The sequence below is a fragment of the Aotus nancymaae genome, unplaced genomic scaffold, assembly GCF_030222135.1.
Source record: "Aotus nancymaae isolate 86718 unplaced genomic scaffold, 86718_ANA_hifiasm-v0.15.2.pri h1tg000012l, whole genome shotgun sequence".
Taxonomy (NCBI): Eukaryota; Metazoa; Chordata; class Mammalia; order Primates; family Aotidae; genus Aotus; species Aotus nancymaae.
The window spans coordinates 47,744,286-47,772,108 of NW_026988423.1; the positions used below are offsets into that span (position 1 = coordinate 47,744,286).

Genomic DNA, 27,823 nt, shown 5'->3' on the forward strand with positions numbered 1-27,823 from the left:
GATCACAAGGTCAGGTGTTCGAGGCCAGCCTGGCCAACATGGTGAAACCCCTTCTCTACTAAAAATACAAAAATTAGCCAGGCATGATGGCGCGTGCCTGTAATCTCAGCTACTAGGTAGGCTGAGGCAGGATGATCCCTTGAACCTGAGAGGCAGAGGTTGCAGTGAGCCGAGATTTCGCCACTGCACTCCAGCCTGGCAACAGAGAGGAGACGCTGCCTCAAAAAAAAAAAAAAAAAATTTAAGAGGGGGATCTTGCTCTGTTGCCCAGGCTGTTCTTGAACCCTTGGCTTTAAATGATTCTCCTGCCTCGGCCTCCTGAGTAGGTGGGCTACAGGCATGTGCCATCATACCTGGCTACTTTTTCTTATTATTATTATTTGTGTAGAGATGGGGTCTCACTAAGTTGCCCAGGATGATCTCAAATTCCTGGGCTCAAGAGATCCTCCCACCTCAGCCTCCCAAAGTACTAGGATTACAAGTGTAAGCCACCACTCCTGGCCTGCATTTTTTCTTTCTAAAGATGGTTTTATCCAAGCCACTTACATTTGAAAATAATGATTAAAAAGCAATGAAAGGGGGGCAGAGCAAAAAAATAAATAAATAAAAATAAAAATAATAAAAGCAATGAAAGTGGCTGGGTGCAGTGGCTCACTTCTGTAATCCCACCACTTTGGGAGGCCGAGACAGGCGGATCATGAAGTCAAGAGTTCGAGATCATCCTGGCCAACATGGTGAAACCCTGTCTCTACTAAAAATACAAAAATTAGCTGGGCGTGGTGGTGCATGCCTGTATTCCCAGCTACTCGGGAGGCTGAGACAGGAGAATCGCTTGAACCCAGGAAGCCGAGGTTGCAACTGAGCTGAGATCGCGCCACTGCGCTGCAGCCTGGGGGATAGAGCAAGACTCCATCTCAGAAAAAGAGAAACAAAATATAATACAGCAATGAAAGCATGAAGGACTGTATCCTGGTTAAAGAAACTGATGGGAGATGGCAGACTTATGAACAGAGCTGGTACAAGTCTATAACCTTGATGAGTTTTTGCCCCAATTGTCCTTATCTGTAAAAGTGGAAAATACTTAGAACCAGGCAGGGAAAGTTGTGGGGAGAAACCGGTGCAATCCGGTCGCTGCCGGGCCTTTGACGGCTCCTGGGGGCAGACGAGCAATGAAGTCGGTATCTGTGAAAGAAAAGGAATTCAAGGATTTTTAAAAACAAAATAAGCGACAAATGGTTCGAAATTGCTTTCAAGTGAGTGTAAATTTGTAAAAAGAAACCAGCCAGGCTGCAAAAACTGTATTAATTCACAAACCAATGTGTGGAAATCATTATTGCAACCAAACTGTTTTCAGGCAATTCACTTGGAAACCCAACATGATTTTGAAATTTAAAGTTTAAAAAACCCACTGCCAAATGCAAAGAAAAACCTTTGCTATCTTAAAATTAATTCAAAATTTTTAAAATAAAAACAAATGGAAATACTTCAAAAACATTCATTTTTTATTTATTTATTTTTTTCAGCCAACACCAAGGATGATTTTTTTTTTTTTAAACGTTTTTACACTTTGGGAGGCCAAGGCAGGAGGATTACGAGGTCAAGAGATAGAGACCAGCCTCACCAACATGGTGAAACCTGTCTTTACTAAAAACAAAAATTAGCCAGGCACAATGGTGGGCGCCTATAGTCCCAGCTACTCAGGAGGCTGAGGCTGGAGAATTGCTTGAACCCAGGAGGTGGAAGTTGCAGTGAGCCAAGATCGCGCCACTGCACCCCAGCCTAGTGACAGAGTGAGACTATGTCTCAAAAAAAAAAAAAAAAAAAAAAATGTTTTTAAAGGGATATAAAGTTGTCAAACCATCTCATGGTTCAAAACTATTATTCATCCCAAAATAAAAGTGCCGATAAATGGACAAAATAGCATATATACAGGCCCAATGCAGTGGCTCACACCTGTAATCTCAGCACTTTGGAAAGCTGATGCAGGAGGATCACTTAAGCCTAGGAGTTCAAAGCCAGCCTGAGCAACATAACAAGACCCCTGTCTCTACCAAAAAAAAAATACAAAAAGCAGGAGTGACAGTGCGTGCCTGTAGTCCCAGCTGCTCAGGAGGCTGTGGTGGGAGGATCGTTTAAGCCTGAGGTCGAGACTGCAGTGAGCTGTGACTGTGCCACTGTACTCCAGCCTGGGTGACAGAGCAAGACATTGTCTCAAAAATAAATAAATTTTAAAATAAGCAACATATTAAAGACCAGCAGTGGGAATTATTCATAACATTCACCGATTCCTTTGTTGATCAATTTGTTCAGAAACAAAGTTTTCAGACACTTGTTTTCTGCCAGCTCTCCTAGACCTTTCTGTGGAATATTCTCCCAGCACCCCACCCCATCCTCATCCACTCCTTCTTTTTCTACTTGCTCTTTTTATTTTTGTTTGTTTTGTTTTGAGACAGAGTCTCCCTCTGTCACCCAGGCTGGAGTGCAGTGGCACAATCTCGGCTCACTGCAACCTCCACCTGCCAGATTCAAGCGATTCTGCCAAGTCAGCCTCCCAAGTACCTGGACAAAAATTATCTGGGTGTGGTGATGGGTGCCTGTAATTCCAGCTACTCAGGAGGCGGAGGCAGGAGAATCACTTGAACCCGGGAGGCGGAGGTTGCGGTGAGCCGAGATCAAGCCACTACACTCCAGCCTGGTAAGACAGAGCGAGACTCCGTCTTAAAAAAAAAAAAAAGAAAGAAAGAAAGAAAGAGAAAAGAAAATATTCCTCAGGGCCCCCTCACCTCTCTGTTTAAACCATACTATGGACCGGGGGTGGCGGCTCACTCCTGTAATCCCAGCACTTTGGGAGGCAAAGGCAGGTGAATCACTTGAGGTCAGGAGTTTGAGACCAGCCTGGCCAAACCCCATGTCTAACAAAAATACAAAATTTAGCCAAAAGTGGTGGCACATGCCTGTAATCCCAGCTACTCGGGAGGCTGAGGCAGGAGAATCGCTTGAACCCGGGAGGCGGAGGTTGCGGTGAGCCGAGATCAAGCCGCTACACTCCAGCCTGGTAGACAGAGTGAGACTCCGTCTCAAAAAAAAAAAAAAGAAAAAAAAGAAAGAGAAAAAATATTCCTTTGAGCAAGACTGTGTCTCAATAAATAAATAAATAAATAAATAAATAATAAACCATATTGTTGAAAGAAGTCCTGGAGCCCCTCACAGCCACCACCAGCCACCACCACTGTCCTGGCCCGAGTCACCGAGCAAAGGCAAAGGCTGTGACAGGCTGAGAGAAATGTTCGCAACCCGCAAACTATCCAGAATCTCAAGTATCCGAGGAACGCCTGCAAACCAGTGAGATAAAACTACATGATCCACATGGAATTCCGGGTAGCCAGAAGGAGCGAATTCAAGAGCTCTGCTGTCCCTCGCGCTAGCTACAGTTGATAACGATCTCTTGTACACTTGAAAACTGCTGGCCAGGCGCAGTGGTTCATGCCTGCGATCGCGCTCAGCAATTTGGGAGGCCAAGGCAGGTGGACTGCCTGAGCTCAGGAGCTGGAGACCAGACTGGGCAGCATCTCAAGACCCTTTCTGTATTAATTAGCCAGGCATGGTGGCATTTGCCTGTAGTCCCAGCTACTTGGAAGGCTGAGGTCAGAGGATTGCTTAAGCCAGAAAGCAGAGGTTGCAGTGAGTGGAGATTGCAAAGTGCACTCTAGCCTGGACCACAGACTGAGACCCTGACAGGTGGGTGGGAGAGAGGAAGGGAGGGAGGAAGAGGGGGGCAGGGAGAAGGAAGGAAGGAAAGAAGGAAGGAAGGAGGGAGGGAGGGAAGGAAGGAAGAGAAGGAAGGAAGGAAGGAGAGGGAGGGGAGGGAAGGGAGGGGAGGGGAAGGGAAAGGAAGGGAAGGTGGAAAGGAAGGGGGAAGGGAAGGGGGAAGGGGAGGGGAGGGGAAGGTAGGGAAGGGAAGGGGGCAGGGAGGGGAGGGGAAGGTAGGGAAGGGAAGGGGGACAGGGGAAGGGGAGAGCAGGGGAGGGGAAGGAAGAAGGGAAGGGAAGGGGGAAGGGAGGGGAGAGAAGGGAAGGAGGGAGAGAGGGAAGGAGGGAGGGATGGGGAGGGAGGGAGGAAGAAAAGTTGCCAAGAGAGTACATTTTTAATGTTCTCACTGCAAATTAATGATGTAAATATGTGAGGTGACGCATATGTCACATGGCTTGCTTAGTCATTCAACAACACATCCACATATCACAACATCATGTCATACGTTGTCCCTTGTCAGTTAAAAATAGGGAAAGGAAAAAATCAAACGACCCAATGGAATACAAAAGCAAAAGCAATCCACGGAAAAGGAAACTCCAGGAGCCGATAAGCGTGTGGCAAGAGGTTCAGCCTCACCAGTCATTAGGGAGGAATGCAAATTGAAACCACAGTGAGATATGATCTCACCCTCATTTGCAAAAACAAAAACGTCGGAGCCTCGGACACTGCCTGTCCCCTGACTCGGGAGTGCCCTGCTGGTTTTTAGTCTCTGGATGCCACTCATGCTAAGAATTGTATTAAATAGGCTGGGCGCAGCAGCTCACGCCTGTAATCCCAGCACTTTGGGAGGCCGAGATGGGTGGATCACCTGAGGTCGGGAGTTCCAGACCAGCCTGACCAGCACGGAGAAACCCCGTCTCTACTAAGAATACAAAAAATTAGCTGGGCATAGTGGTGTATGCCTATAATCCCAGCTACTCGGGAGGCTGAGGGAGAAGAATGGCTTGAACCTAGGAGGTGGAGTTGCAGTGAGCCAAGATCTCGCCATTGCACACCAGACTGGGCAAAAAGAGCAAAACTCTGTCTAAAAAAAAAAAAAAAAAAAAAAAAAATTAGCTGGGCGTGGTAGTGCAGGCCTGCAATCCCAGCCACTCAGGAGGCTGAGGCAGGTGGATCACTTGAGCTCAGAAGGCTAAGACTGTAAGGAGCTAGGATTTCGCCACTGCACTCCAGCCTGGGCAATGCAAGGAGACCTTGTCTCTAAAAAGAAAAACAAAAGTGGCCCTGGTCCAAGACGGCGGATGAGGCCACGCGACGTGTTGTGTCTGAGATCCCGGCGCTGAAGGCAAATGCCGGACCCCGAGATCGGGAGTTACGGGTGCAGCGACTGAAGGAGGATTATCAGTCCCTTATCCGGTATGTGGAGAACAAGAATGCTGACAGCGCTTGGTTCCCATTGGAGTCCAACAAGGAAGGGACTCGGTGGTTTGGAAAATGCCGGTATATCCATGACCTCCTGAAATACGAGTTTGACATCGAGTTTGACATTCCTATCACGTATCCTACTACTGCCCCAGAAATTGCAGTCCCTGAGCTTGATGGAAAGACAGCAAAGATGTGCAGGGGTGGAAAAATATGCCTGACGGATCACTTCAAACCTTTGTGGGCCAGGAATGTGCCCAAATTTGGACTAGCGCATCTCATGGCTCTGGGGCTGGGTCCACGGCTGGCAGTGGAAATCCCTGATCTGATTCAGAAGGGCGTCATCCAACACAAAGAGAAATGCAACTAATGAAGGATCAAGCCACTGAGGCAGGGCAGAGGGACCTTTGATAGGCTATGATCCTGTTTTCCTGAGCATCACACTTAACTCACCTAACTGCTTCCAGAACACCCCTCACCTCTAGTTGTTACTAAGTAGCTGCAGCAGGCATTGCTGGGGGAGAAGCAAACCCCAGACAGCATCGCTACTTAGTTTCTAAGGCTGCACAGGGAAGGGAAAGACTGGGCTTTGGAAAATCTAGAGGCAATTTATATCGGCCCCAGGTGGAGCAACATGCGATCCTGGAGGCGTAGGGAGTAACTGAAAGTGAGTACATAGTCTTTCTGGTTTCTGGAGATAACTCATCAATAAAAGCTGCTTCCTCTGGTAAAAAAAAAAAAAAAAAAGAAAGAAAGAAAGAAAGAAAAGAAAAACAAACGTATTGTACAAAGCTGCTCATTAAATGCACATGTGAAACTGAAGCAAGAACCTAACAAAACAATAATTACTCTTACTACATGCAATGTGCTCTAATTTCTACTCATTCTATTTCACAACAAGCTGAATTGTTTTCACTGCCCTCCAGCGGGTTAAAGCACTCCTTCCAGAAACATCCACTCCTGAACAAAGAGACACGTGCATGGCAACATTATATCCTATCCCCTGGAAAGTGGGTAAGTCAACCAGGTGTGCCCGCTTGAGGCTTGAGCGAGAACTAACACGGTGGTGAAATGAGCAAAATGAACGCAGCTGCATCCACATAGAAACAGCTCATCAACCCGCGGGCGTGGGGGCTCACGCCTGTCATCCCAGCACTTTGGGAGGCGGAGGTGGGCAGATCACCTGAGATCAGGGGTTCGAGACCAGCCTGGACAACGTGAAACCCCATCTCTACTAAAAATACAAAAATCAGCAGGGCATGGTGGTGGGTACCTGTAATCCCGGCTACCTAGGAGGCTTAGGCAGGAGAATTGCTTGAACCAGGGGTGGGCAGAGGTTGCAGTGAGCAGAGATCATGCCACTGCACTCCAGCCTGGGCAACAGAGCAAGACTCCATCTCAAAAAAAAAAAAAAACCCACTGAAGCAGAGTTGAAGGAAGAGTGGGCAACGTGGCAAAACCCTACTTCTACGAAAACTATCAAAAATTAGCTGGGTGTGGTGGTGCACACTCTCTCCTACTCGGGAGACTAAGGTAGGAGGATTTTCCTGGCTGGAAAACAGTGCAAAGGCCCTGTGATAGCCTTGGCACTTTCCAGGAACAGCAGAAGCCGCCGTGGCGGGGCGAGGAAAAGAGATGGTACAGATGAGGACAGAAAAGAACTTGGACTTTAGGATTGAAGCAGAGGAGTCAACTCATCAGATGAGTGCTGTGAAAATGCCACTCTGGTTGGGAACAGTTTGTTAACTATTGAAACACTCATTACCAAATACATGGGGAGTTATTACACTAAACTCTTCTTTTGTGTGTGTTTGAGATTTTCTTCTCTTTTTTTCTTTTTCTTTTCTTTTTTTTTTCCAGACATGGTCTTGCTCTGTCGCCCAGGCTGAAGTGCAGTGGCACAATCTCAGCTCACTGCAACCTCTGCCTCCCGGGTTTAAGCAATTCTCCTCCCTCAGCCTCCCACGTAGCTGGGATTACAGGCGCCCGCCACCATGCCCAGCTAATTTTTGTATTTTTAGTAGAGATGGGGTTTCACCACGTTGGCCAGGCTGGTCTCGAACTCCTGCTCTCAGGTGATCCATCCACCTTGGCCTCCCAAAGTGCTGGGATTACAGGAATGAGCTGCCGTGCCTGACTGGTATAGTTTGAGCTCACAGGGTTTGAGCTCCCAGGGCATGGGAGGGGAGAAAAACAGCTGGAGCTGAGCCCTTGGGTGCAAGGTGGTCCAGGGGCATTTGCAGAGACGGGCCCTGAGGAGGAGCAGATTTGGGAGTGGAAAGAATCGCTCTCAGGTCTGGGCTCGCTGCCAGCGAGAGACCTGTGGCCTCCAAGGAGATGTCAGTTTCATGGCTGGGTGAACAAGTCCAGAGTTCAGGGAAGAGCCAAGACTAGGAGTCATCAATTTGGGAGTCACCCACAAATAAATAGTATTTAAAACCACGGGACTAGATGAGATCACCTAGGAAGTGGGCGTAGGCAGAGAAGGGAGACCCAGGACGGAGCCGGGGGCCACTCCTAAGCTTAGAGGTAGGGAGAAGAGTGAGGAGGAGGCGGTGAAGAAGGTGAGGTAGGAGGAAGACTCCAAGGAAGGGAATTTGCCATCTGGTCCTCGACAGCCCCACACCCCATCAGCACCAAGGTCACCCCTCCTCAGCAGCCCCTGACTCTTGTCACTCCAGCTATTGCCAAGTCATCGCAACAGTCTCGGAGCTTGGGGTTCACCCAGCCCACTCTCCCCGCTGCCTTCTGGAGCCATCTTTGTAAAACGCAAATCTGAAGTCACAACTTCCCATTGCACATTCAGGTTAGAAAGCATGTCCATAGTTCAGGCGCAGTGGCTCACGCCTGTCATCCCAGCACTTTAGGAGGCTGGGGCGGGCGGATCACCTGAGGTCAGGAGTTCCAGACCAGCCTGGTTAACATGCAGAAACCCCCTCTCTACCAAAAATACAAAATTAGCCGGGCATGTTGGCAGGCACAATCCCAGCTACTCAGGAGGCTGAGGCAGGAGAATCACTTGAACCCGGGAGGTGGAGGCTGTGGTGAGCCAAGATCATACCATTGTACTGCAGCCTGGGCAACAAGAGCAAAACTCCATCTCAAAAAAAAAAAAAAAAAAAAAAGCAAGAAGAACAAGAAAACGCATCCATAGGCTGGCTGCAGTGGCTCATGCCTGTCATCTCAGCACTTTGGGAGGCCAAGGCAGGCAGACCAACTGAGGTCAGGAGTTCAAGACCAGCCTGACCAACATGGTGAAACCCCGTCTCTACTAAAAATACAAAATCAGCTGGATGTGGTGGCACATGCCTGTAATCCCAGCTACTTGGGAGGCTGAGGCAGGAGAATCGCTTGAACCCGGGAGGCAGAGGTTGTGGTGAGCCGAGATCACCATTGCACTCCAACCTGGGCAACAGAGCAAGACTCCGTCTCAATAAAGGAAAAAGAAAAGAAAGAGAAGGAGAGAGAGAGAGAGAGGGAGGGAGGAAGGAAATCAAACCCTTAATATTTAAACCACTTAGCAAAACTCCGTCTCAAGAAAGAAGGAAGGAAGGAAGGAAGGAAGGAAGGAAGGAAGGAAGGAAGGAAGGAAGGAAGGAAACCCCTAATATTTAAACCACTTGGGGTTGGGCTTGTTGTGTTTTTTAGACAGGGTCTGCTCTGCTGCTCAGGCTAGAGTGCAGCGGCACAATCCTAACTCACTGCAACCTCAACCTCCTGGGTTCAAGCGATCCACCTCAGCCTCCCGAATAGCTGGAACCACAGGCACGTACTACCACACCCAGCTAATTTTTGAATTTTTTTGTAGAGCTGGGGTCTTACTATGTTGCCAGGCTGGTCTTAAACTCCTGGGCTTAAGTGATCCTCCAGCCTCAGCCTCCCAAAGTGCTGGGATTACAGGTGTGAGCCACTACACGCAGCCAATGGATCCTTTTAATTCATCTCCCACCCCAAACTATTTTCTCTTCCCCAACCCCCTCAAGCTCACCCCTTCACTTTGGCAGCAGCTGCACTTGGGGGGAGGGGGAGCTTGATATTCACTGCCCTGAGTGAGAGGGTCATGTTCAGCAAAAGACATAGAAAAGGCTGTGAGGCTTCAAAAACTTAAGACTTGAGGGGATTGAAGGATTAGAGGAAGAAAAATAAAACTTGATGAGTCAGAGAAAGGCCTTGCAGCCCCAAAGCTAGAACAGGTTCCTCGAACAGGGAGGAGGACTGGAAAAGACTTGCAGTTTGAGATATTTCAAGATATTTCAGGCACATCTCATAGTTTTCCTGCCTCAAAGATTTCAGTCATTTAATCAGCTGTTTCTCTAAGGAGCTCTGGTTCCTTTTAGCTCAGAATGCTTTAAAGAAAAAAAAAAAAAGACGAATTCCTGCTGTGTCACCTAGGCTGGAGTGCAATCACGTGATCTCGGCTCACCGAAACTCCACCTCCTGGGTTCAAGCAATTCTCCTGCCTCAGCCTCCCAAGTAGCTGGATTACAGATGCCCGCCACCATGTCCAGCTAATTGTTATATTTTTAGTAGAAACAGTTTCATCATGTTGGCCAGGCTGGTCTTGAACTCCTGGCCTCAGGTGACCCGCCTGCCTCGACCTCCCAAAGTGCCAGAATGACACACATGAGCCACTACCCACCTGGCAAGAATGCATTTTTAAAACCAAGATCTGGAATCTCAGTGTGGTGATTGCTACTGGTGTTACGGTTTTAGGTCATTTTGGCAGACAAAGCTGGGAAATTCACAAATACACACACGTACATTTATGTCTATTTCTATATCTTTTCATCTATTTATGTCAAAACCCATGAGTTTAATGTCTCCCACTCTCTTCCAGCACTACAGGGTTCATTCTGCTCTTCACCCTGTAAACCCAGAAATCTGAGACAGATCTCAGTTAATTTAGAAAGTCTATTTTGCCAAGGTTGAGGACACATACCTGTGACACAGTCTCAGGAGGTCCTGACCACATATGCCCAAGGTGGTCGGGGCACAGCTTGGTTTTCTACATTTTAGGAGACATGAGACATCAATCAATATATGTAAAAAGGACATTGGTTTCATCCAGAAAGGTGGGACAACTCAAGGCAGGGAGGGGCTCCAAGTCATAGGAATGTGAGAGACGAATGGTCGAATTCTTTGAGTTTCTGAGAAGCCTTTCCCCTGTAATCCCAGCTACTCAGGAGGCTAAGGCAGGAGGTGGAAGTTGCAGTGAGCTGAGATTGCGCCACTGCACTACAGCCTGGGCAACAGAGCGAGATTCCATCCCCCCACCAAAAAAAATCTGGAAATGAAGTCCAGTAGGTCTCAGTCTTATTATACTCAGCCGCTATTCAAGATGGAGTTACTCTGGTTCAAATATCTCTGACACTTCCACCCCTAAACATCTCTAAAGTTCATCCATTCCTCTCCCCAGTCAATGACTTCTACCCAAGTCATGTAACCATTACCTCCCACCCAGACAGTTGCAACAGCCTGACAAATTCTGCCTGCCCAAACCCTTGATTCCTACACCGGGCCTCTAGACCAGTGCTTCTGAACCTTCAGCCGCCTAGAAATCCCCTGAAGAGTTTGTACAAACACAGAAACTCTGGGTCCCATCCCCAGCAATCTAATTCTGATTCAGAAGGTCCCAGGTAGACTGAGAATTTTTTCTTTCTTTTTTTTTTTTTAGATGGAGTCTCACTCTGTCTCCAGGCTGGAGTGCAGTGGCTCGAACTCCGTTCACTGCAACCTCCACCTCCCGCTGCTGTTCAGTACAGTAGCCACTAGCCACAGGTGGCTATTTAACTTATTAAAATAAAATGTAACATTCCATTCCTCAGTCACGCTGGCCACATTTCAAACACTCAACAGCCATACGTGCCTAGTGGCTACACTATGGAACAGTACGGATTATATATAGGACATTTACATCATTGCAAGAAGTTCTACTGGACACTGTGGCCTAGGCCTTGGCGAGTTTTACTGGACAGCACCGCCTAGACCCAAGATGTGTTCTAAAAAATGAAGGCTGGCCGGATGTGAAGGCTCACACCTATAATCTCACCACTTTGGGAGGCCAAGGCAGAAGAATCGCTTGAGGCTAGGAGTTTAAGACCAGCCTGGACGACATTTTTTGTCTCTACAAAAACTACAAAAATTAAAAAAAAAAAAAAATTAGCCGGGCAAGGTGGCGTGCATCTGTTGTCACAGCTACTTGGGAGGCTGAGGCAGGAGGATGGCTTGACTCCAAGAGTTCAAGCCTGCAGTGAGATACGGTTGAGCCACTGCACTCGAGGCTGGGCGACAGAGTGAGACCCTGTCTCATAAAACAAAACAAAATAAATAAATACAAATACAAAGTAAAAGTGAGGGTGAATCCTAGGCCCCTCTCCTGCCCGTGAGAATTCAGGGACTCCCCAGTGCCTACAAACCTCATGCTTTCAGGAAGCATAAAGGACTTCGGGAGGCAGGAGGGCAGTCGGAGTGGGACGGCAGAGGGGGAGGCCGGGGCCAGACCCCAGAGAAGCCCCTAAACCAGCACAGCAGGAAAATGTCTCAGCAGTCCCAGCTCTTCCCAGGCTGGAGGAGGGCCACAAGCCTTGAGCTCATTGGCTGATGGTAGGGGGCGGACTGCAAGAGCCTTCTTTTGATTGGCTAGTTTCTCTTAGCGGAAAGCCAATCGTTGCGGGCAGGCGGTGAGGGCGTGGCCAGGCTCGGCATACAGGCCCCGCCCCGAGCCCCGCTGCCCACCCACGCCAGGCGCGCTCGATTGGTGAGTTCAGACTCAGGCCTCTTTCGAGACCCTTTCGCTTCGCATGTCGCCCGCTTCCGACCCTCTCCCCGGAAAGAACAGGGCCTTCCTCCAACTGCGGGGCACCCCTCTCCCCCACGCTGCCCTTCCCCCAGCCCTGCAGCCCCGGAGTGTAAATGTCCAAACGCGCCCTCTCTGCGCTCAGTGTCCCCATCTGGGGTAGGGGTCGGATTAGGGGTCGCGCTGGTGGCCTGGCAGCCTCCTCTGCAGTGGGAGGAGGAAAGGAGGGGTTGGGCGATTGAAGTGGACCTCGAGACAGGGCAGCCGTGACCCCGCAGGAGCATGGCCCAGGAGGAGGCTGGGAGCCTGCCTGAGGTGCTGGCACGTGTAGGGGCCGCTCATGGCATCCCCGACCTGGCCCAAAAGCTCCACTTCTATGACCAATGGGCTCCGGATTACGACCAGGTAAACCCATCTGGGTCCTTGCCTCCCCTAGACCAGCCTCCATTTCTCTACCTGTAGAGCGGGGAATCAACCTTGAACCAGGGGCAGCTGTGAGAGTGAAATGAGGCCTGGTTAAGAACCCTACGGTCCTGCCCCTTCCGGACCCGCCTCACTGCTCAGGATTGGCAGCCCCATCAGGGGCCATCACTTCCCTGGGGGCTGCCTGAGGAGGTGCTATTGAGAAGTCACTGTGGCCCCCGGCTCGGAGACTCACGCCTGTATTCCCAAGCCCTTTGTGAGGCCGAGGCGGGCAGATCACCTGAGGTCAGGAGTTTGAGGCCAACATGGTGAAACCCCGTCTCTATTAAAAATACCAAAATTAGCCAGGCGTGGTGGCGGGCGCCTGGTAATCCCAGCTACTTGGGAGGCCAATGCAGGAGAATGGCTTGAATCCAGGATGCGGAGCACCAGCGACAGAGGGAGACTCCGTCTCCGAAGAAAAAAAAAAAAAAGAGGCTGGGTGCGGTGGCTCACACCTGTAATCCCAGCACTTTGGGAGGCCGAGGCAGGCGGATCACCTGAGGTCAGGAGTTCGAGAACAGCCTGGCCAGCATGGTGAAACCCCGTCTCTACTAAAATCACAAAAATTAGCTGGGCGTGGTGGTGCACACCTGTAATCCCAGCTACTCAGGAGGCTGAGGCAGGAGAATCACTTGAACCTGGGAGGTGGAGGTTGCAGTGAGCCAGGATTGCACCACTGACTCCAGCCTGGGTGAAAGACCAAGACTCCATCCCCCACCCCTACCCTCCAAAAAAAGAGAGAGAGAGAAGTCACTGTGGACTCAGCAGAGAGAGCTGCCTTGACCAGGAGGGAAGGTCCCTGGAGGGCTGATCCACCATACAGTGGGCTGGGGGCTAACTCTCCAGTCCTGGCCCCTTAGCAAGGGGAACCACCTCATGCCTGGGCATCCACTCACAGTAGCCCCAGCCAGTCTCGATCCCCCAACACACACAGCTTAGCCTGGCAGATTCCGAGACCACCCCACAAGGGCGATCCCCCAAACCTGGGGCACCGGTGTTTTAGGCGCAGCACTCTTTCCCCAGGACGTGGCCACCCTGCAGTACCGCGCCCCCCGCCTTGCAGTGGACTGCCTCACACAAGCCTTTCCAGGCCCGCCCCACAGTGCCCTGATCCTGGACGTGGCCTGTGGCACAGGCCTAGTGGCTGCCGAGGTGAGGCTCTTCCAGATCCCCTGCCTACTCCTTAGCCCTGCACTTCCTCAAATCTCCCCCTACCTGTGGCCCCAGAACCCTCCCCCATGCCTCAGACTCACCGTTCCAAATACATGAGATGGGACCAGGCATGGTGGCTCCCACCTATGATCCCAGCACTTTGTGGGGCTGAGGCAGGAGGATAGTTTGAGGCCAGCCTGGGCAACATAGCAAGACCCCTGTCCCTACAAACAAATTTAAAAATTAGCCAGGCAGGGTGGTGCAGGCCTGTAGTTCCAGCTACATGGGAGGCTGAGGTGGGAGGATCACTTGAGCCCAGAAGTTCAAGGCTGCAGTGAGCTACGATCACACCACTGCACTCCAGTTTGGGCAACAGAGAGAGACCTTGTCTCAAAAAATTTTAAAAACAAACACATGGGCCACATTCAGTGCAGAGTCCACTGCCCTCCCAAGGTGCAGGGACCCAGCCAGGAAGCGGCAGGTATGAATCATGACTCAGTCTCCCACCCCCACCCCAGCTGCAGGCCCAGGGCTTCTTCCAGCTGCATGGGGTGGATGGGAGCCCAGAGATGCTGAAACAGGCCCGGGCCCGAGGCCTCTATCAGTGCCTCCGCCTCTGCACCCTGGGCCAGGAGCCTCTGCCCAGCCCCGAAGGTACTTCCTCTCCCACCCCAACACCCCGAGGCCCACCCTCACAGAGCCCTTTCCCTTGCCTATCTTCCATCCCCCTCCCACACTAAACCCCTGCCCCTCACTCAACCCTGCACCCCACGATCTGATTGCAGCCCAGGACTGGGCCATACTTATCCTCCAGGGGACCTGGGTCCCGCAAATGTGGGCAGTAGCTCTGTCCCTCCCCTAGGGTGCTCTGAGGACACACCATAGACAAAGCACCTTCTGAGCATCACACCATGTCCCCACCTCCCCCCACACACACACAGGAACCTTCGACGCGGTGCTGATCGTCGGTGCCCTCAGTGATGGCCAGGTGCCCTGCAGTGTGATACCTGAGCTCCTACGTGTCACCAAGCCAGGTGAGGAGCAGCCCAGCCAACCACCTTCCACCCCCGCCACCATACTCCTTCCCCTCTGCACAGCACAGACACAGGCCCCAGAGCCCCTCAGGCCAAGCGATGGGCAGCGTCCTGCCCAGGGTCACACAGCCTAGCCTAACATCCAGCCACCAACAGTGGACCCCGGCAAACAGGCGGGGCAGACAGGTGGCTAGCTCGGCTCTTATCCAAGGGCAACCAGGAGCAACTCCACCCTCCTGCAGCCTTCATTTCCCGGCCTGGGAGCCAGGTGTTACAATAGGACTGCAGTAAGAATCGGGTGACATCCTGTCTCTAAGACCTTTGCCTCAGTCTTGGCCCACAGTGAGGTCTCGGTTCTGTTCCCTCCTCTCCCTGCTTCCTCACTCATTCATGGATTGCCTTCGGGGCATCTCGTTCTCTTTCCTGGTCTGTTTCCTCATCTGGGAAATGGGGCTGCTCTGGGGAGATGAGAGCTTTGGGCACTGTTTGTAAACTGCACAGCGCACTGCTATGGAAGCAGTGTATCTCCGTCTCCTGCTGTGTCCTTTTTTTTTTTTTTTTTTTTTGAGTCGGAGTTTCGCTCTTGTTACCCAGGCTGGAGTGCAATGGCGCGATCTCGGCTCACCGCAACCTCCGCCTCCTGGGTTCAGGCGATTCTCCTGCCTCAGCCTCCTGAGTAGCTGGGATTACAGGCACACACCACCATGCCCAGCTAATTTTTTGTATTTTTAGTAGAGACGGGGTTTCACCATGTTGACCAGGATGGTCTCGATCTCTTGACCTCGTGATCCACCTGCCTCGGCCTCCCAAAGTGCTGGGATTATAGGCGTGAGCCACCGCATCCGGCCCTTCCTGTTGTGTTCTTGCTTGGCTCTGTGCTTGCTTTCCTCTGCTCTGGGCACAAGGCTCAGACCCTGCCCTCTGGGCCTTGATCTCAAGCCCACTGTGGCCCGGGAAGGAGCCAGAGAGGACAGGGCCTGGTTGAAGGTGGACCCACAAAAATCATGAGTGCTCATTGCTCCGAGAATTTATTTATTTAATTTGAGACAGAGTCTCACTCTCTCGCCGAGGCCGGAGTGCAGTGGAGAAATCTCGGCTCACTGCAACATTCACCTCCCAGGTTCAAGCGATTTTCCTGCCTCAGGCTCCCAAGTAGCTGGAATTACAGGAGCCCACCACCATGCCCGGCTATTTTTTGTATTTTTAGTAGAGACAGGGTTTCACCATGTTGGCCATTCTGGTCTTGAGCTCCTGACCTCAAGTGATCTGCCTGCCTTGGCCTCCCAAAGTGCTGGCATTACAGGCATGAGCCACTGTGCGTGACCCTACTCCAAGAATTTAGAGAAGAGAGGCATTTCCGAGACCAGGTGAGGAATCCACGTGGGCTGCAGCCTAAGACAGAAAGAAGAGGGGCTGAATGTGAGAACCAGGAGGCGCTGGCTGACTGCAGAACAGGAAATCGGAGAGGTAAAAATGCTTCCTCTCCCTCCCCTCTCTGCACCCCCTGCCAGGCCCAGCAGAGGCTGTGGCTAAGCCTGGGCAGGTCTGGGCAGGCATCGGCCTCTGGGGAGTCTTGAAGGCTGACAGATGCAGGGACACGGATGGGGTCAGCCAGAAAGGTTGAAGTTGGGCCCAGGGAGACAGGAACTTTGTACTGCGTGAAGCAGCCGGGACCAGACTTCCTAGCCCAACGTGTGCCTGCTAAGCCCTTCTGCCGACCGAGCCCCGTCGCCTGCCCATGGGGGACAGTCTCCCCTGCTCTGGAGCCTCTCCTCTCACTGTGCTCCCTTCTACCAGCAGCGCCCTGCTTCTCCTTACTCCCTCCTCCAGGAAGCCTTCCCAGACCAGTCATTGGGTCTTCCCCATCTCTCCTTCTCAGTGCACCTGAGGCCACCCTGGGCACACTATAGGTGCCTGGACCTGAGGTGACAAGGCCATTTAGCCAGCACTTACTGTAGGGCACTACACACATACCAGCCTTCCTGTGATGTAAGATAGTCATCCTCTCCATGCCAGGTGGGAAACTGAGGCCCAGAGAGGTGAAGGGGCTAGCCCAAGATCCAAAGCACACGTCAGGGCTTACTTCCTGTCCATTCAGACAGTCATGTCCTCCGGCAGAGGCATGCGTGAGTGGAGAGGAGGGTATCTTCTCAGTCCAGGAGATTAAGAATTCCCTGCCAGGCACGGTAGCATACACCTATAATCCCAATCCCAGCACTTTGGGAGGCCAAGGCAGGAGGATCACTTCAGCCCAGGAGTTCAAGAGCAGCCTGGGCAACATAGCAAGACCCCATCTCTACTAAAAAAATTTTTTAAATTAGCCAGGCATGGTGGTGAGCACCTATGGTCCCAGCTACTCAGGAGGCTGAGGTGGGAGGATTGCTTGAGCCCAGGAGTTGAAGGCTACAGTGAGCTATGATTATGCCACCACACTCCAGCCTGGGAAATAGGGTGAGATCCTATCTCAAGAAAGGAAAAAAAAAAGGGCTGAGCATGGTGGCTCATGCCTGTAATCCAAGCACTTTGGGAGGCTGAGGCAGGCAGATCACCTGAGGCCAGGAGTTCGAGACCAGCCTGGTCAACATGGCAAAACTCCATCTCTACTAAAAATACAAAATAGCCACGCATGATGGTAGGTGCCAGTAATCCCAGCTGCTCGGGAGGCTGAGGCAGGAAAATCACTTGAACCCGGGAGGCGGAGGTTGCAGTGAGCTGAGGGCACGCCATTGCACTTCAGCCTGGGTGACAGAACAAGACTCAGTCTCAAAAAAAAAAGAAAGAAAAAGAAAAAAAAAAGGAATTCCTGATGTAAAAGACACAGAAGGACTGCCCTGGGAAGGAAGCTGGAAAAATTTCTTGCCTTGAAGGGACAACCCTCCCCAGCAGAGATGGCCTGGGACTGTGGCTCCTGCCCCTCGCCCACCTCACCTGCCCCTCTCCCACCTCACCTGCCCCTCTCCCCCAGGTGGGCTGGTGTGTCTGACCACCAGGACCAACTCGTCTAATCTTCAATACAAGGAGGCTCTGGAGGCCACACTGGACAGGCTGGAGCAGGCTGGGGCGTGGGAGCGCCTGGTGGCCCTGCCTGTGGACCGCTGGGAGCTGGCTACTTCCGAGCTGGAGGTGGTACCTGGCACCTCTGCCAAGGATGGCTTCATCTCCGGCATCGTCTACCTGTACCGAAAGCAGAAGGTGACCCAGGCTGAGGAAGTGAGATCCAGCCCCCAGCCCCCAGCTGTCCCCTGATTCCATGTGGCCTTAGCTGGGCCCTTCTGCTGGGCCTCCTCTGCCTCCCTTGTAAAATGGGACCGCCAAACCAACCCTGCCCCTCAGAAATGCCCTGCCTATTAAAAGAGCTCCCAGAAGGGGCAGAAGGACTCATGGCTCTGCAGTTCTCTAGCCCCAGAAAAGAGTAACATCAGGCCAGGTGCGGCGGCTCACACCTGTAATCTCAGCACTTTGGGAGGCCGAGGTGGGCGGATCACCTGAGGTCTGGAGTTCCAGACCAGCCTGACCAACATGGAGAATCCCCGTCTCTACTTAAAAAAATACAAAATCAGCCTGGCATGGTGGTGGCGCATGTCTGTAATCCCAGCTACTTGGGAGGCTGAGGCAGGAGAATTTCTTGAACCCGGGAAGTGGAGGTTGCAGTGAGCTGAGATCACGCCATTGCACTCCAGCCTGGGCAAAAACAGCAAAACTCCATCTCAAAAAAAAAAAAAAAAAAGAGTGACATCAGTTCCTGTGGGTTCCAGAATCAAGAAGTGGCAGGTTGTGGTGGCTAAAGCCTGTAATCCCAACACTTTGGGAGGCCAACACATGAGGATTACTTGAGATCGGGAGTTCAAGACCAGCCTGGGCAACATAGTGAGACCCCCCCAATCTCCAAGAAAAATTATAAAAATTAGCACTTTGGGAGGCCGAGGCGGGAGGATCACTTGAGGTCAAGAGTTCAAGACCAGCCTGGCCAACATGGTAAAAGCCTGTTTCTACTAAAAACACAAAAATTAGTTGGGCATGGTAGCACATGCCTGTAATCCCGGCTACTTGGGAGGCTTACAGAATTGCTTGAACCCAGTGGGTGGAGGTTGCAGTGAGCTGAGTTCACGCCACTAGGTGACAGAGCAGGACTCTGTCTCAAAAAAGAAATTGTAAAAATTAGCCAGGTGCCATGGGTGCATGCCTGTAGTCCCAGCTACTCAGGAGGCTGAGCGGGGAGGATTGCTTGAGCCTGGAGGTCGTGGCTGCGGTTACGGTGAGCTTTGCTCATGCCACTGCACTCCAGCCTGGCGACAAGACCCTGACTGTAAAAAAAGAAAAGAGGCCCGGCTCGGTGGCTCACGCCTGTAATCCCGGGACTTTGGGAGGATGAGGAGGGCAGATGACAAGGTCGGGAGTTTGAGACCAGCCTTACCAACATGATGAAACCCCATCTCTACTAAAAATACAAAAATTAGCCAAGCATGGTGGCGGATGCCTGTAATCCCAGCTACTCGGAAGGCTGAGGCAGGAGAATTGCTTGAACCTGGGGGGCGAGGTTGCAGCAAGCCACGATCACGCCACCGTACTCCAGCCTGAACAGCAGAGCAAAAATTCTCTCTCAAAAAAAAAAAGTGACAGAGAAGAGCCCTCCCCGAGCCCTCCCTGAGCCAGGTATAATGGGTCGCTCCTTCCAGGGTGCTGGGCCCACTCACCTCCAACTCACTGACAAGAAAATGAAGCCTGAGCCACCTTGGAACGTGCTGTGCACAACGATGTCAGAGCAGGGACCCACGGCCGAGGCCAAGTCCAAGGGGTTGCTGAGACCCAAGCCCTGTCCTGGACAGCTCCCCCACCCAAATTCAGAGCCCAAAGCCCCAAGCTGTAGGTCTGGGGCTGGGCCACACTCCATTTCCTCATCCATCAAGGGATCGGAATGCCAAGCTCTGGCTGTGGCTTGGAGGCTGCGCTTCAGGTGAAAGGCAGTTGGTGACCAGCAGCACCTCAAGGGGTGTGAACAGGGCTGATGATAATTTCTCCATCAGAGACAGTGGGAAGACTTCATGGGGGAGGAGGCTCCGAGCTGGGCTTTCAGGACAAGCAGGATCCAGAAGGGTGGAGAAGGGAAAAGGGACATTCCAGGCTGGGAGCGGGGATGGCCTGTGCAGGCTGGGAAGTGTGACCTGTAGGGTGACCCAGCAAAGAGGAACAGACCAGCCTGGCTTCCCAGACAAAGCTGGAACAACAGCGGGGTGGGGGCGGCAGGTGGCCCATACCTCGGAGCTGGGAGCCCATGTGGCTTCCCTTCTGGGGTCCCCAAACCTTCACTGGGGTCCGCATACACTGTTTCCTGTATATGAGTTTACCCTCCAACCAAAGAAGGGCCCCCCACCTGGACAAGGTGATGCCTTGGGGGCCCATTTCAATGTTGTTGTTTTTTTTTTTTTTGAGACCCTGTCTTGCTCTGTCCCCCAGGCTGGAGTACAGTATCTCGATCTTGACTCACTGCAGCCTCCGCCTCCCGGGTTCAAGCGATTCTCCTCCCTCAGCCTCCTGAGTGGCTGGGACTACAGGTGTGTGCCACCACGCCCAGCTAATTTTTGTATTTTTAGTAGAGACGGGGTTTCACCATGTTGGTCAGGATGGTCTCAATCTCCTGACCTTGAGATCCACTTGCCTCAGCCTCCCAAAGTGCTGGGATTATAGGAGTGAGCCACCGCACCTGGCCTCAATTTTTTTTTTTTAACATGATGACTTGAGGGCCCATTTCATTGTTTTTTTCTTTTTTAATTTTAGGTGACACTGTGGAGGCCCATTTCAATTTTTTCTTTTTTCTTTTTTTTTTTTTTTTTTTTGATTTCTTTCTTAAGTTGATACCTTGGAGGCCCGTTTTGATTTTTTTTTCTTTAAGACGTAAGTTCTCGATCTGTTACCCAGGCCAGAGTGCAGTGGTGTGATCAAAGCTCACTGCAGCCTCAAACTCCTGGGCTCAAGCAAACCTCCTACCTCAACCTCCCCAAGTACAGGGATTACAGGCACCACGCCCAGCTCATTTTTCTAACTTTTTGTAGGGATGGGGCCACTGTGTTGCCCAGGCTGGTCTCAGACTCCCGCTTCAAGTGATCCTCCCACCTCCACCTTTTAAAGTGCTGGGATTACAGGTGCACACCACCGCACCTGGCCCAGCTTCAATTTCTCCCCATTCCCTGGATCTCGTTTTTTTTTTTTAAGTGTTCATGTCCTGGCCACAGCCCAGTGGTCCTGCTCCTCACCGACCCCCTGCGCAGGCCTCCAGCCCTGCCCCACCCACCTCCACAGCAGAAATCGGAGACAATACAACTTATTCCTGTGCACAGGTCCCGTTTATTGTAGAAAATAATAATAATTACAGTGGTGAATAGATCTTAAATTACAAAACAGAAACCACAAAGAAGGCAGAGGAAAAACCCCGGAACTTCTGAGGGTGAAGCCGTCCCCTCCTCCCTGCCACCCTCCCAGCCTGGTTAGTGTCCTTGGCAGGGGCAGAGGACTCAGAGGGGATCAGTCGCTAGAGGCCCAGGGGCCCTGGGCTGAAGTGGGTGAAGCAGAGAGTCCTGAGGCTGCAGAGCTGGGCAGCCAGAGCGGCCTCTCTGGCCCCCTCCCCCACCACTGCCCAAACCTGTTTACATCGCCTTCACCCCTCCCCTGCAAACCCGTCCATCCACTCTGCACTGCCCAGGCAGGTGGGTGGGCGAGGCCTCAGCCGTACTCCTGGGCGCGGGTTTGGGTGAGCAAGCCACAGTCCCAGAGGTGACATCAAGTCCTGCCCGGGAATGGAGGAGACACCAGGGAGAGAGCTGGAGTCTCAGGAGATGCAGGCAGACAGGGTGGAGAACCTGTAACTGGGGACAGTGGCCAACGCCGATACGGGCAGAGCCCAAAGTGGCCAGCAGGAGCCAGCTCCCCACTCCACCACCACACCCTCCGCAATATCCAGAGTAGGGTGGCATCTGTCTTTGCTAGCAGGAGGCGGCCTTGGGACGGTGTCCAAGTGGGCCAGAGAGGCTGAAGGCTGCTGCTCTCCTACCTAGCTCAGTCTCTGTTTGCCCAGTCCCCAGCCCCCAGCAGCCAGTGGCCCACGGCAGGGCCCTCCTGGGGTCACAGCCTGCACTGAGCTCAGTCCAGGGAAGAACAAAGGCAAGAGGGACAGAGCGGAGCCGTGGCACCTTACACGTAGTTGCTGGTGGCGGCAGAGCGGGCGGCAGAATACTTGGCAGAGTAAGGCTTGTCTGTGCGGGGTGGGCAGTTACAGCAGAGCAGCCCCCCGCCAAGCAGCAGGAGGCCCGAGGCGGCCCAGCCGATGTAGAGGGAGGCGCCCAACTCCCGCTTCTGCCCGGAGGCCACCAGGGGGTTGTAGAAGTCTTGGATGATGTTGTGGGCCGTCCAGGACGCCGGCACTATCACCAGCAGGCCGGCCAGCAGAAACACCACGCCCGCCACGATCATGGTCTTGGCCTTGGCGCTCTCGTCCTCCAGGCAGTTGGTGCACTTGCCGCCCACCACGGACAGCAGCACGCCCAGCGCGGCCACGATGATGCAGATGATGACCAGGGCACGGGCCGCCTGCAGGTCCTGCGGCAGCGCCAGCAGCGAGTCGTACACCTTGCACTGCATCTGGCCGGTGCTCTGCACCACGCAGTTCATCCACAGGCCCTCCCAGATGGTCTGCGACGTGACGATGTTGCTGCCGATGAAGGCCGTCACGCGCCACATGGGCAGCGCACAGCACAGCATGGCGGCCAGCCAGCCCAGCACGGCCAGCGCGATGCCCGCCACCTGTAGCCCCATGGAGGCCATCGCTCAGCGTCCGCGGAGGTCGAGGACCCGGAAGGCTGCGGGGATCCGACTGTGGGGGCTGTAGGATTCCAAGCGCTGGGGACGGACTTGACCTTCGCAGAGAGCTCCTTTGCTCTGTGAGTCCTGATGCACAACCCAGCAAGTGTGAGCAGACCAGTTCCTTCCTGCCAACAGCTGCCAGCGCGCTCTCTCTCCTGGACAGGTTGAGCGGTTATATGGCTCTGGTGGAGGGGCGGGGGCAGAGGGAGGGGTTTTCCTCACTGGGGCCTCCCCTTGACCAGTTTCTCTGGATTCCTGAACCCAGGCCAACAAAGGCACTTTTGAGGCCCCAACCCTGGGCCCCTGAGTCACTATCCTGTCTCAGAAGAAACTACCCTCTCCCCTTCCTCAAAGCCCGTGCTGAGATCAGCCGGCAGACAGACACTGAGTCATAACCCAGGGACACCTGGGTGTTACAGGGCAAGGTCAGGGGGCAGCCAGACCCAGCCAGGTTTGGGAGCCTGAAGACCAGGGTCCCCACAGGCCAGTGCTTCCTCATTCCAGGCTTAGGTGGGAGGACAGGGTGGGGACCCTCAGGGAGAGAATTTGAGGATGAAGTCTTGGAAACGACACGAGAAACCCCACCTTGATTATTGTCCTTTCTTATCCTTGATTATTGTCTTATCTTATCAGTTTCATCACTGGCAGTTTCGTTACTGTTGTGATTCTGATCATTAGTGCATCTGACCTCACCAGCAATGTTCGAGGCATTGGTCAGATAAAGTTACATGTGGGGAAGCGAGGAGCCAGGAGGCCGGGACCCCTGGGTTCATCACTCACTCTCACCCATCTTTATCGCCCGGCTTTTCTGCTTGGCTGGAAGAGGGGTCTTGGACACGATACACCTTCAGCCAAAAGGGACAGGCGCCTGTCCCCTCTCCACCTCCGCAGAAGTTTAGGCTGGTGGGCTCTGTTCCTGCCGGGGTCCAGCCTGCTTGCCCAGAACTGGGCGGGGCCGGTCACCAGCAAGCCATGAACTAGATCCTGGAGCCATCATCAGCCCCATAAATGGGTGTTTACCCTGTGGAGACACAAAACCTTCTGATAAAACCAGAGTGGGTGCAAAGTCCCAGGAGATTGCAAAGGGAAGGGGAACTCTTCCGGGGCGGAGGCGGTGGTGCTGGGGGATCTTGACTGCAAAGGGGCGCTGCGTGGCACAACTCCAGGGGGTGCTGGATTCTTGGATTATGCTAAAGAAGGCATCAGGAACAGGCCCCCAGAAAAATTCTGCAAGGCAGCTGGGCGCAGTGTAATCCCAGCACTTTGGGAGGCCGAGGTGGGTGTATCATGAGGTCAGGAGTTCAAGACTAGCCTGACCAATATGGTGAAACCCCGTCTCTACTAAACATACAAAAAAAAATTAGCCGAGCATGGTGGTGGGTGCCTGTAATCCCAGCTACTCAAGAGGCTGAGGCAGGAGAATTGCTTAAACCCGGGAGGCAGAGGTTGCAGTGAGCCAAGATCTCGCCATGGCACTCCAGCCTGGGCGACCGAGTGAGGCTCCATCTCAAACAAAAAAAACAAGAAAGAAAAAGAAAAGTTCTGCAAGGCAACAGGACTGGCTAAGGGAGGACATTCTGGTGGAGGGGACAAAGACCAAGGGTGGGCCAAGGTGGACACAGGCAGCTCGTTCTGGGAACGGAGCCTCCGGGAGAGATGTGCCAGGTAGCGAGACTGGTGAAGGAGGACATTCGGGCAGAGGAAACAGCAAGGGCAGAGGTGGCAAGGTGGGGAAAGGCAGCTCGTTCTGGGAACAGCGAGGAATCCAGTTTAACCAGAGATTGGGCTGGGGAGGGAGGGGCCAGAGTAAAAGGGTCAGAAATTTCTGCCTGGAATGGCACGAGCCCTGGGAGATAGAGGGAGGATGGAGGGTCTAGATCAGGAAGAGCTTCCTTCAAGGCAGACGACTGAGGGGACCTCCGGGAAGGGGTCACCGTGGGAGTGATCGAGAGTGTCTGGGCTCATCCCAACCACACTGAGGGAGCCTCTCCTCACCTCCCGTGTGGTCATTTTGTATCTCTGTTCCCCGCCATGCTGGGAGCGTTGCAGGGGCCACGGCTCCAGTGTGTCCCTGAGCTGCCATCATTGTCCAGCACTGGTGGCCGTGTGCCCAGTTCTGACCAAAAGGCTGCCTAGTCCTTGAGGGAAAGTAACCAAGGGTGCCATGGTTTGGGTTGAAGCGATTAGTGAATACACATGGGAGGTATCCGAGGTAGGTCTGTTGACCGGTAATGAAGCAGCGGGCAGCCTGGGACAGCCTAGCCTGAGCCGCCCATGTTACAGAGGGGAAGCTGAGGCCTGGTGTTTTGGTTGACTCTACACACATATCTCCCCTGCTAGGCTGGTGCTCCTGGAAGACAAGAACAATGCCTTCTGCAACCTCCGCGCCCAACACCAGGCTTCATACATCACAGACGCCCAAGAAATATTCGGGTCATTCATGCCTGTAATCCCAGCACTTGGGGAGGCCGGGGTGAGAGGATCGCTTGAGGCCAGAAGTTTGAGGCTGCAGTGAGCTATAATCGCACCATTGCACTCCAGCCTTGGGCAACGGAGCGAGACCCTGTCTCAAAAGAAAAGAAAAAATAAATGCTTGATGGAAAGAATGAGGGATTCTCCAGTTTCCAATCACACTCCCACACCACCTCCATCGTAGGCACACTCACCAAAGCAAACAGGGATGGTTTCTGCCTGGACCACGCCTCCCTGGGGCTTTCTTTACAAGGCCTTCCCCCGCCCCCCATCATGATTGTCGATAATTGCTTTCTCCGTGATGACCTCATCACAGCCTCCTGCCAGTCAACAGGAGGCCCTAGGGCCTTATTGTCTTGGCTCAAAGGAGTGAACTGAAGCCCAGAGAGGGCCGGGGGCTTGCCCAGGACCGGTGGGCACTCCAGCATGGGTGCCTCCTTCCCCAGTGCCTCTTACCTGTGGTCCCAGCCAGGTAGCCTTTAGCAAGCTTTCTGAGTAGACGCTTGCCTTGGCCAGGTGGCCAGAACCCACCCCCCATCCCACTTCCTGCCCTTGCTTTCCTGGGACACAGCCAGCTGGCACTTGGAGAAGCAGCCATGGGGGAGGGGGAGCAGGCAAGCCCTAGAACAGTCCACCTGTGGTCCTACAGAAGTGGCTAAGAAGCTGTCCTTCCTGCCAGCCGCAGACACGCGTATCCAGAGCAGAGAGCAGGGAGGGGTTGGGAGTTTGGGGAAGGGCAGGTGCAGGAGGGGCCCCAGGCAAACATAGGGCAGGGGAAGAGGCTCGGAGCTCACAGGGGAAGGTGGGGCTAGGGGACCCAGGTGTGAAGGGGCAGGCCAGAAGGATGTCCTGGGGATTGGCCAGTAGCTCAGCACTGGAGCTGGAGAGAGATTTGTTGATGCCTCGCTGATGCCAAGAGAGATTGGCTGAGTCCCACCCACCTGCTGCAGGAAAAACACCAGCAAAGGCAAGATGCTTCTCTCCACTCTGCTCTGGCTCCCAGAGCCCTAAGGCAGAGGAAAACAAGGAAGTTTACCTCCAGGCCTGCATCTGGCGCTCTCCCCAAAGCCCTAAGATCTTTTACAGGGACACCTTATAAGGCATGTGCCATTCATCACCTTTGTTTAGGGTTGCAGGGTTGGTTGGCACTCATTTGTTTTCTTTTCTTTTTTTGTGGGGTGGGGGGAGGTGGTTGAGATGGAGTCTTGCTCTGTTGACCGGGCTGGAGTGCAGTGGAGAGACCTCGGCTCACTGAAACCTCCGCCTCCTGAGTTCAAGTGATTCTCCTGCCTCAGCCTCCCAAGTAGCTGGGACTACAGGCAAGTGCCACCACATCCGGCTAATTTTTGTATTTTTAGTAGAGACGGGGTTTCCCCATGTTGTCCAGGCTGGTCTCGAACTCCTGATCTCGTGATCTCACTGCCTTGGCCTCCCAAAGTGCTGGGATTGCAGGTGTGAGCCATTGCGTCTGGCCTTCTTTTTCTTTTTCATAACATGCACTGTGTGATTTTGTGACGACAGAATTGTATCACATGTGCTGGTTTCTAATTTTTTTCTTTCTCTCTGTCACCCAGGCTGGACTGCAGTGGCGTGATCTCAGCTCACTGCAGTCTCCCCCTTCCGGGTTCAAGCAATTCTCATGCCTCAGCCTCTTGAGTACCTGGGATTACAGGTGCCCGCCACTACGCCCAGCTAATTTTTGTAGTTTTAGTAGAGACAGGGTTTCAGCATATTGGCCACGCTGGTCTCAAACTTCTGGCCTCAAGTGATCCACCTGCCTCAGCCTCCCAAAGTGCTGGGATTACAGGCGTGAGCCACCGCGCCAGGCCACATTTGCTAGTTTCTGTCAAGAATAAAAACCACCAGATCAGCTCACCCATCTCTGCCCACCGTGTAAACCACCTTTCCAGCCCCGGGGCCATCCCTGAGCTACAGCTCCTTTGTAAAAATAAGGATGTTGCACCCCCTCCCCTCTCAAAAACAAAAACAGACATGAAATGAGATGGGGATGTAAAAATGCTTCGTGAGCCAAAAAGTTCAGGACAAAAGCTGGGAAACTGTGTATCCATAAGCCATCCTCCCAGCCCTGGGGCCTTGGATAATACAATTCCATCTGTGAGCCCCAGCTTCCTCTCTTGTACAATGAGAACACTGGGGCCCACTCCCCAGTCCGAGGCACGCTTGAAATGAGAGGAGGATGTAAAAATGCTTTGTGAACCAAAGAGTTTAATACCAAGAGGAGGGAGCAAAGTTCTGGATGCAAAGTGGCTGCTGCTCAGCTTGGATCCTGATCATATCAGGTGGGAGCTAGGACTTTGAGACCTCTGTCCCCAAAGTTCCAGGGGCTTGGCCAAGTCCCCAATTGTTTTTTTCTTCTTTTTTCTTTTTTCTTTTTCTTTTTGAGACAGAATATGGCTCTATCACCCAGGCTATAGAGCAGTGGCGCAATCTGGGCTCACTGCAACTTCCGCCTCCTGGGTTCAAGCGATTCTCCTGCCTCAACCTCCCAAGTAGCTAAGATTACAGGCCCCTGCCATCGCACCCAGCTAATATTTGTATTTTTAGTAGAAATGGGGTTTCGCCATGTTAGCCAGGCTGGTCTCAAACTTCTGACCTGAAGTGACCCGCCTCAGCCTCCCAAAGTGCTAGGATTACAGGCATGAGCCACCTCGCCCGGCCTCAAGTCCCCAGTTGTAACACACACACATGCAGCTTGTCCTGAGCTCAGCTCCCTGGGAGTCCTTAGCAGAGACAAAAACAAAGTCTCCCTTCTAACCCCAAGCTCCCACTGGCTTCTGAGCCCTAGGGCCGGTGATGGGACCCTGTCCTGCAGACAAAAAGATCTCAGTGGGCTGAGCACTCTAGGTCCCAGGGCCTA

General features: G+C 52.8%; 3 protein-coding genes across 6 annotated transcripts; 2 read left to right on the forward strand and 1 right to left on the reverse strand.

Moving 5' to 3' along the window:
- Positions 1-1,232: 1,232 nt before the first annotated feature.
- Positions 1,233-5,631, forward strand: LOC105715004 (ubiquitin-fold modifier-conjugating enzyme 1-like). Its single transcript, XM_064375731.1, has 2 exons — positions 1,233-1,253; positions 5,030-5,631. The coding sequence occupies exons 1-2, from the start codon at positions 1,233-1,235 to the stop codon at positions 5,540-5,542; spliced, it is 534 nt and encodes a 177-aa protein (XP_064231801.1). The 3' UTR covers positions 5,543-5,631.
- A 6,483-nt stretch (positions 5,632-12,114) lies between these two features.
- METTL27 (methyltransferase like 27) lies at positions 12,115-17,997 on the forward strand. 4 transcript variants are annotated; one of them, XM_064375656.1, is made up of 5 exons: positions 12,115-12,373; positions 13,457-13,585; positions 14,104-14,239; positions 14,527-14,619; positions 17,638-17,997. In XM_064375656.1, exons 1-5 carry the CDS (start codon positions 12,251-12,253, stop codon positions 17,823-17,825), a joined length of 669 nt encoding a protein of 222 aa, XP_064231726.1. In that variant the 5' UTR covers positions 12,115-12,250; the 3' UTR covers positions 17,826-17,997. The 4 variants fall into 4 exon arrangements, with proteins under 4 accessions (XP_064231726.1, XP_064231727.1, XP_064231725.1 ...); XM_064375655.1 differs by having other exon boundaries at positions 12,116-12,373; positions 17,585-17,997; XM_064375657.1 differs by lacking the exon at positions 14,104-14,239 and having other exon boundaries at positions 13,368-13,585; positions 17,585-17,997.
- A 2,945-nt stretch (positions 17,998-20,942) lies between these two features.
- On the reverse strand, positions 20,943-22,742 carry CLDN4 (claudin 4). Its single transcript, XM_012449059.2, has one exon. It carries the CDS (start codon positions 22,432-22,434, stop codon positions 21,805-21,807), a length of 630 nt encoding a protein of 209 aa, XP_012304482.1. The 5' UTR covers positions 22,435-22,742; the 3' UTR covers positions 20,943-21,804.
- Positions 22,743-27,823: the final 5,081 nt, after the last annotated feature.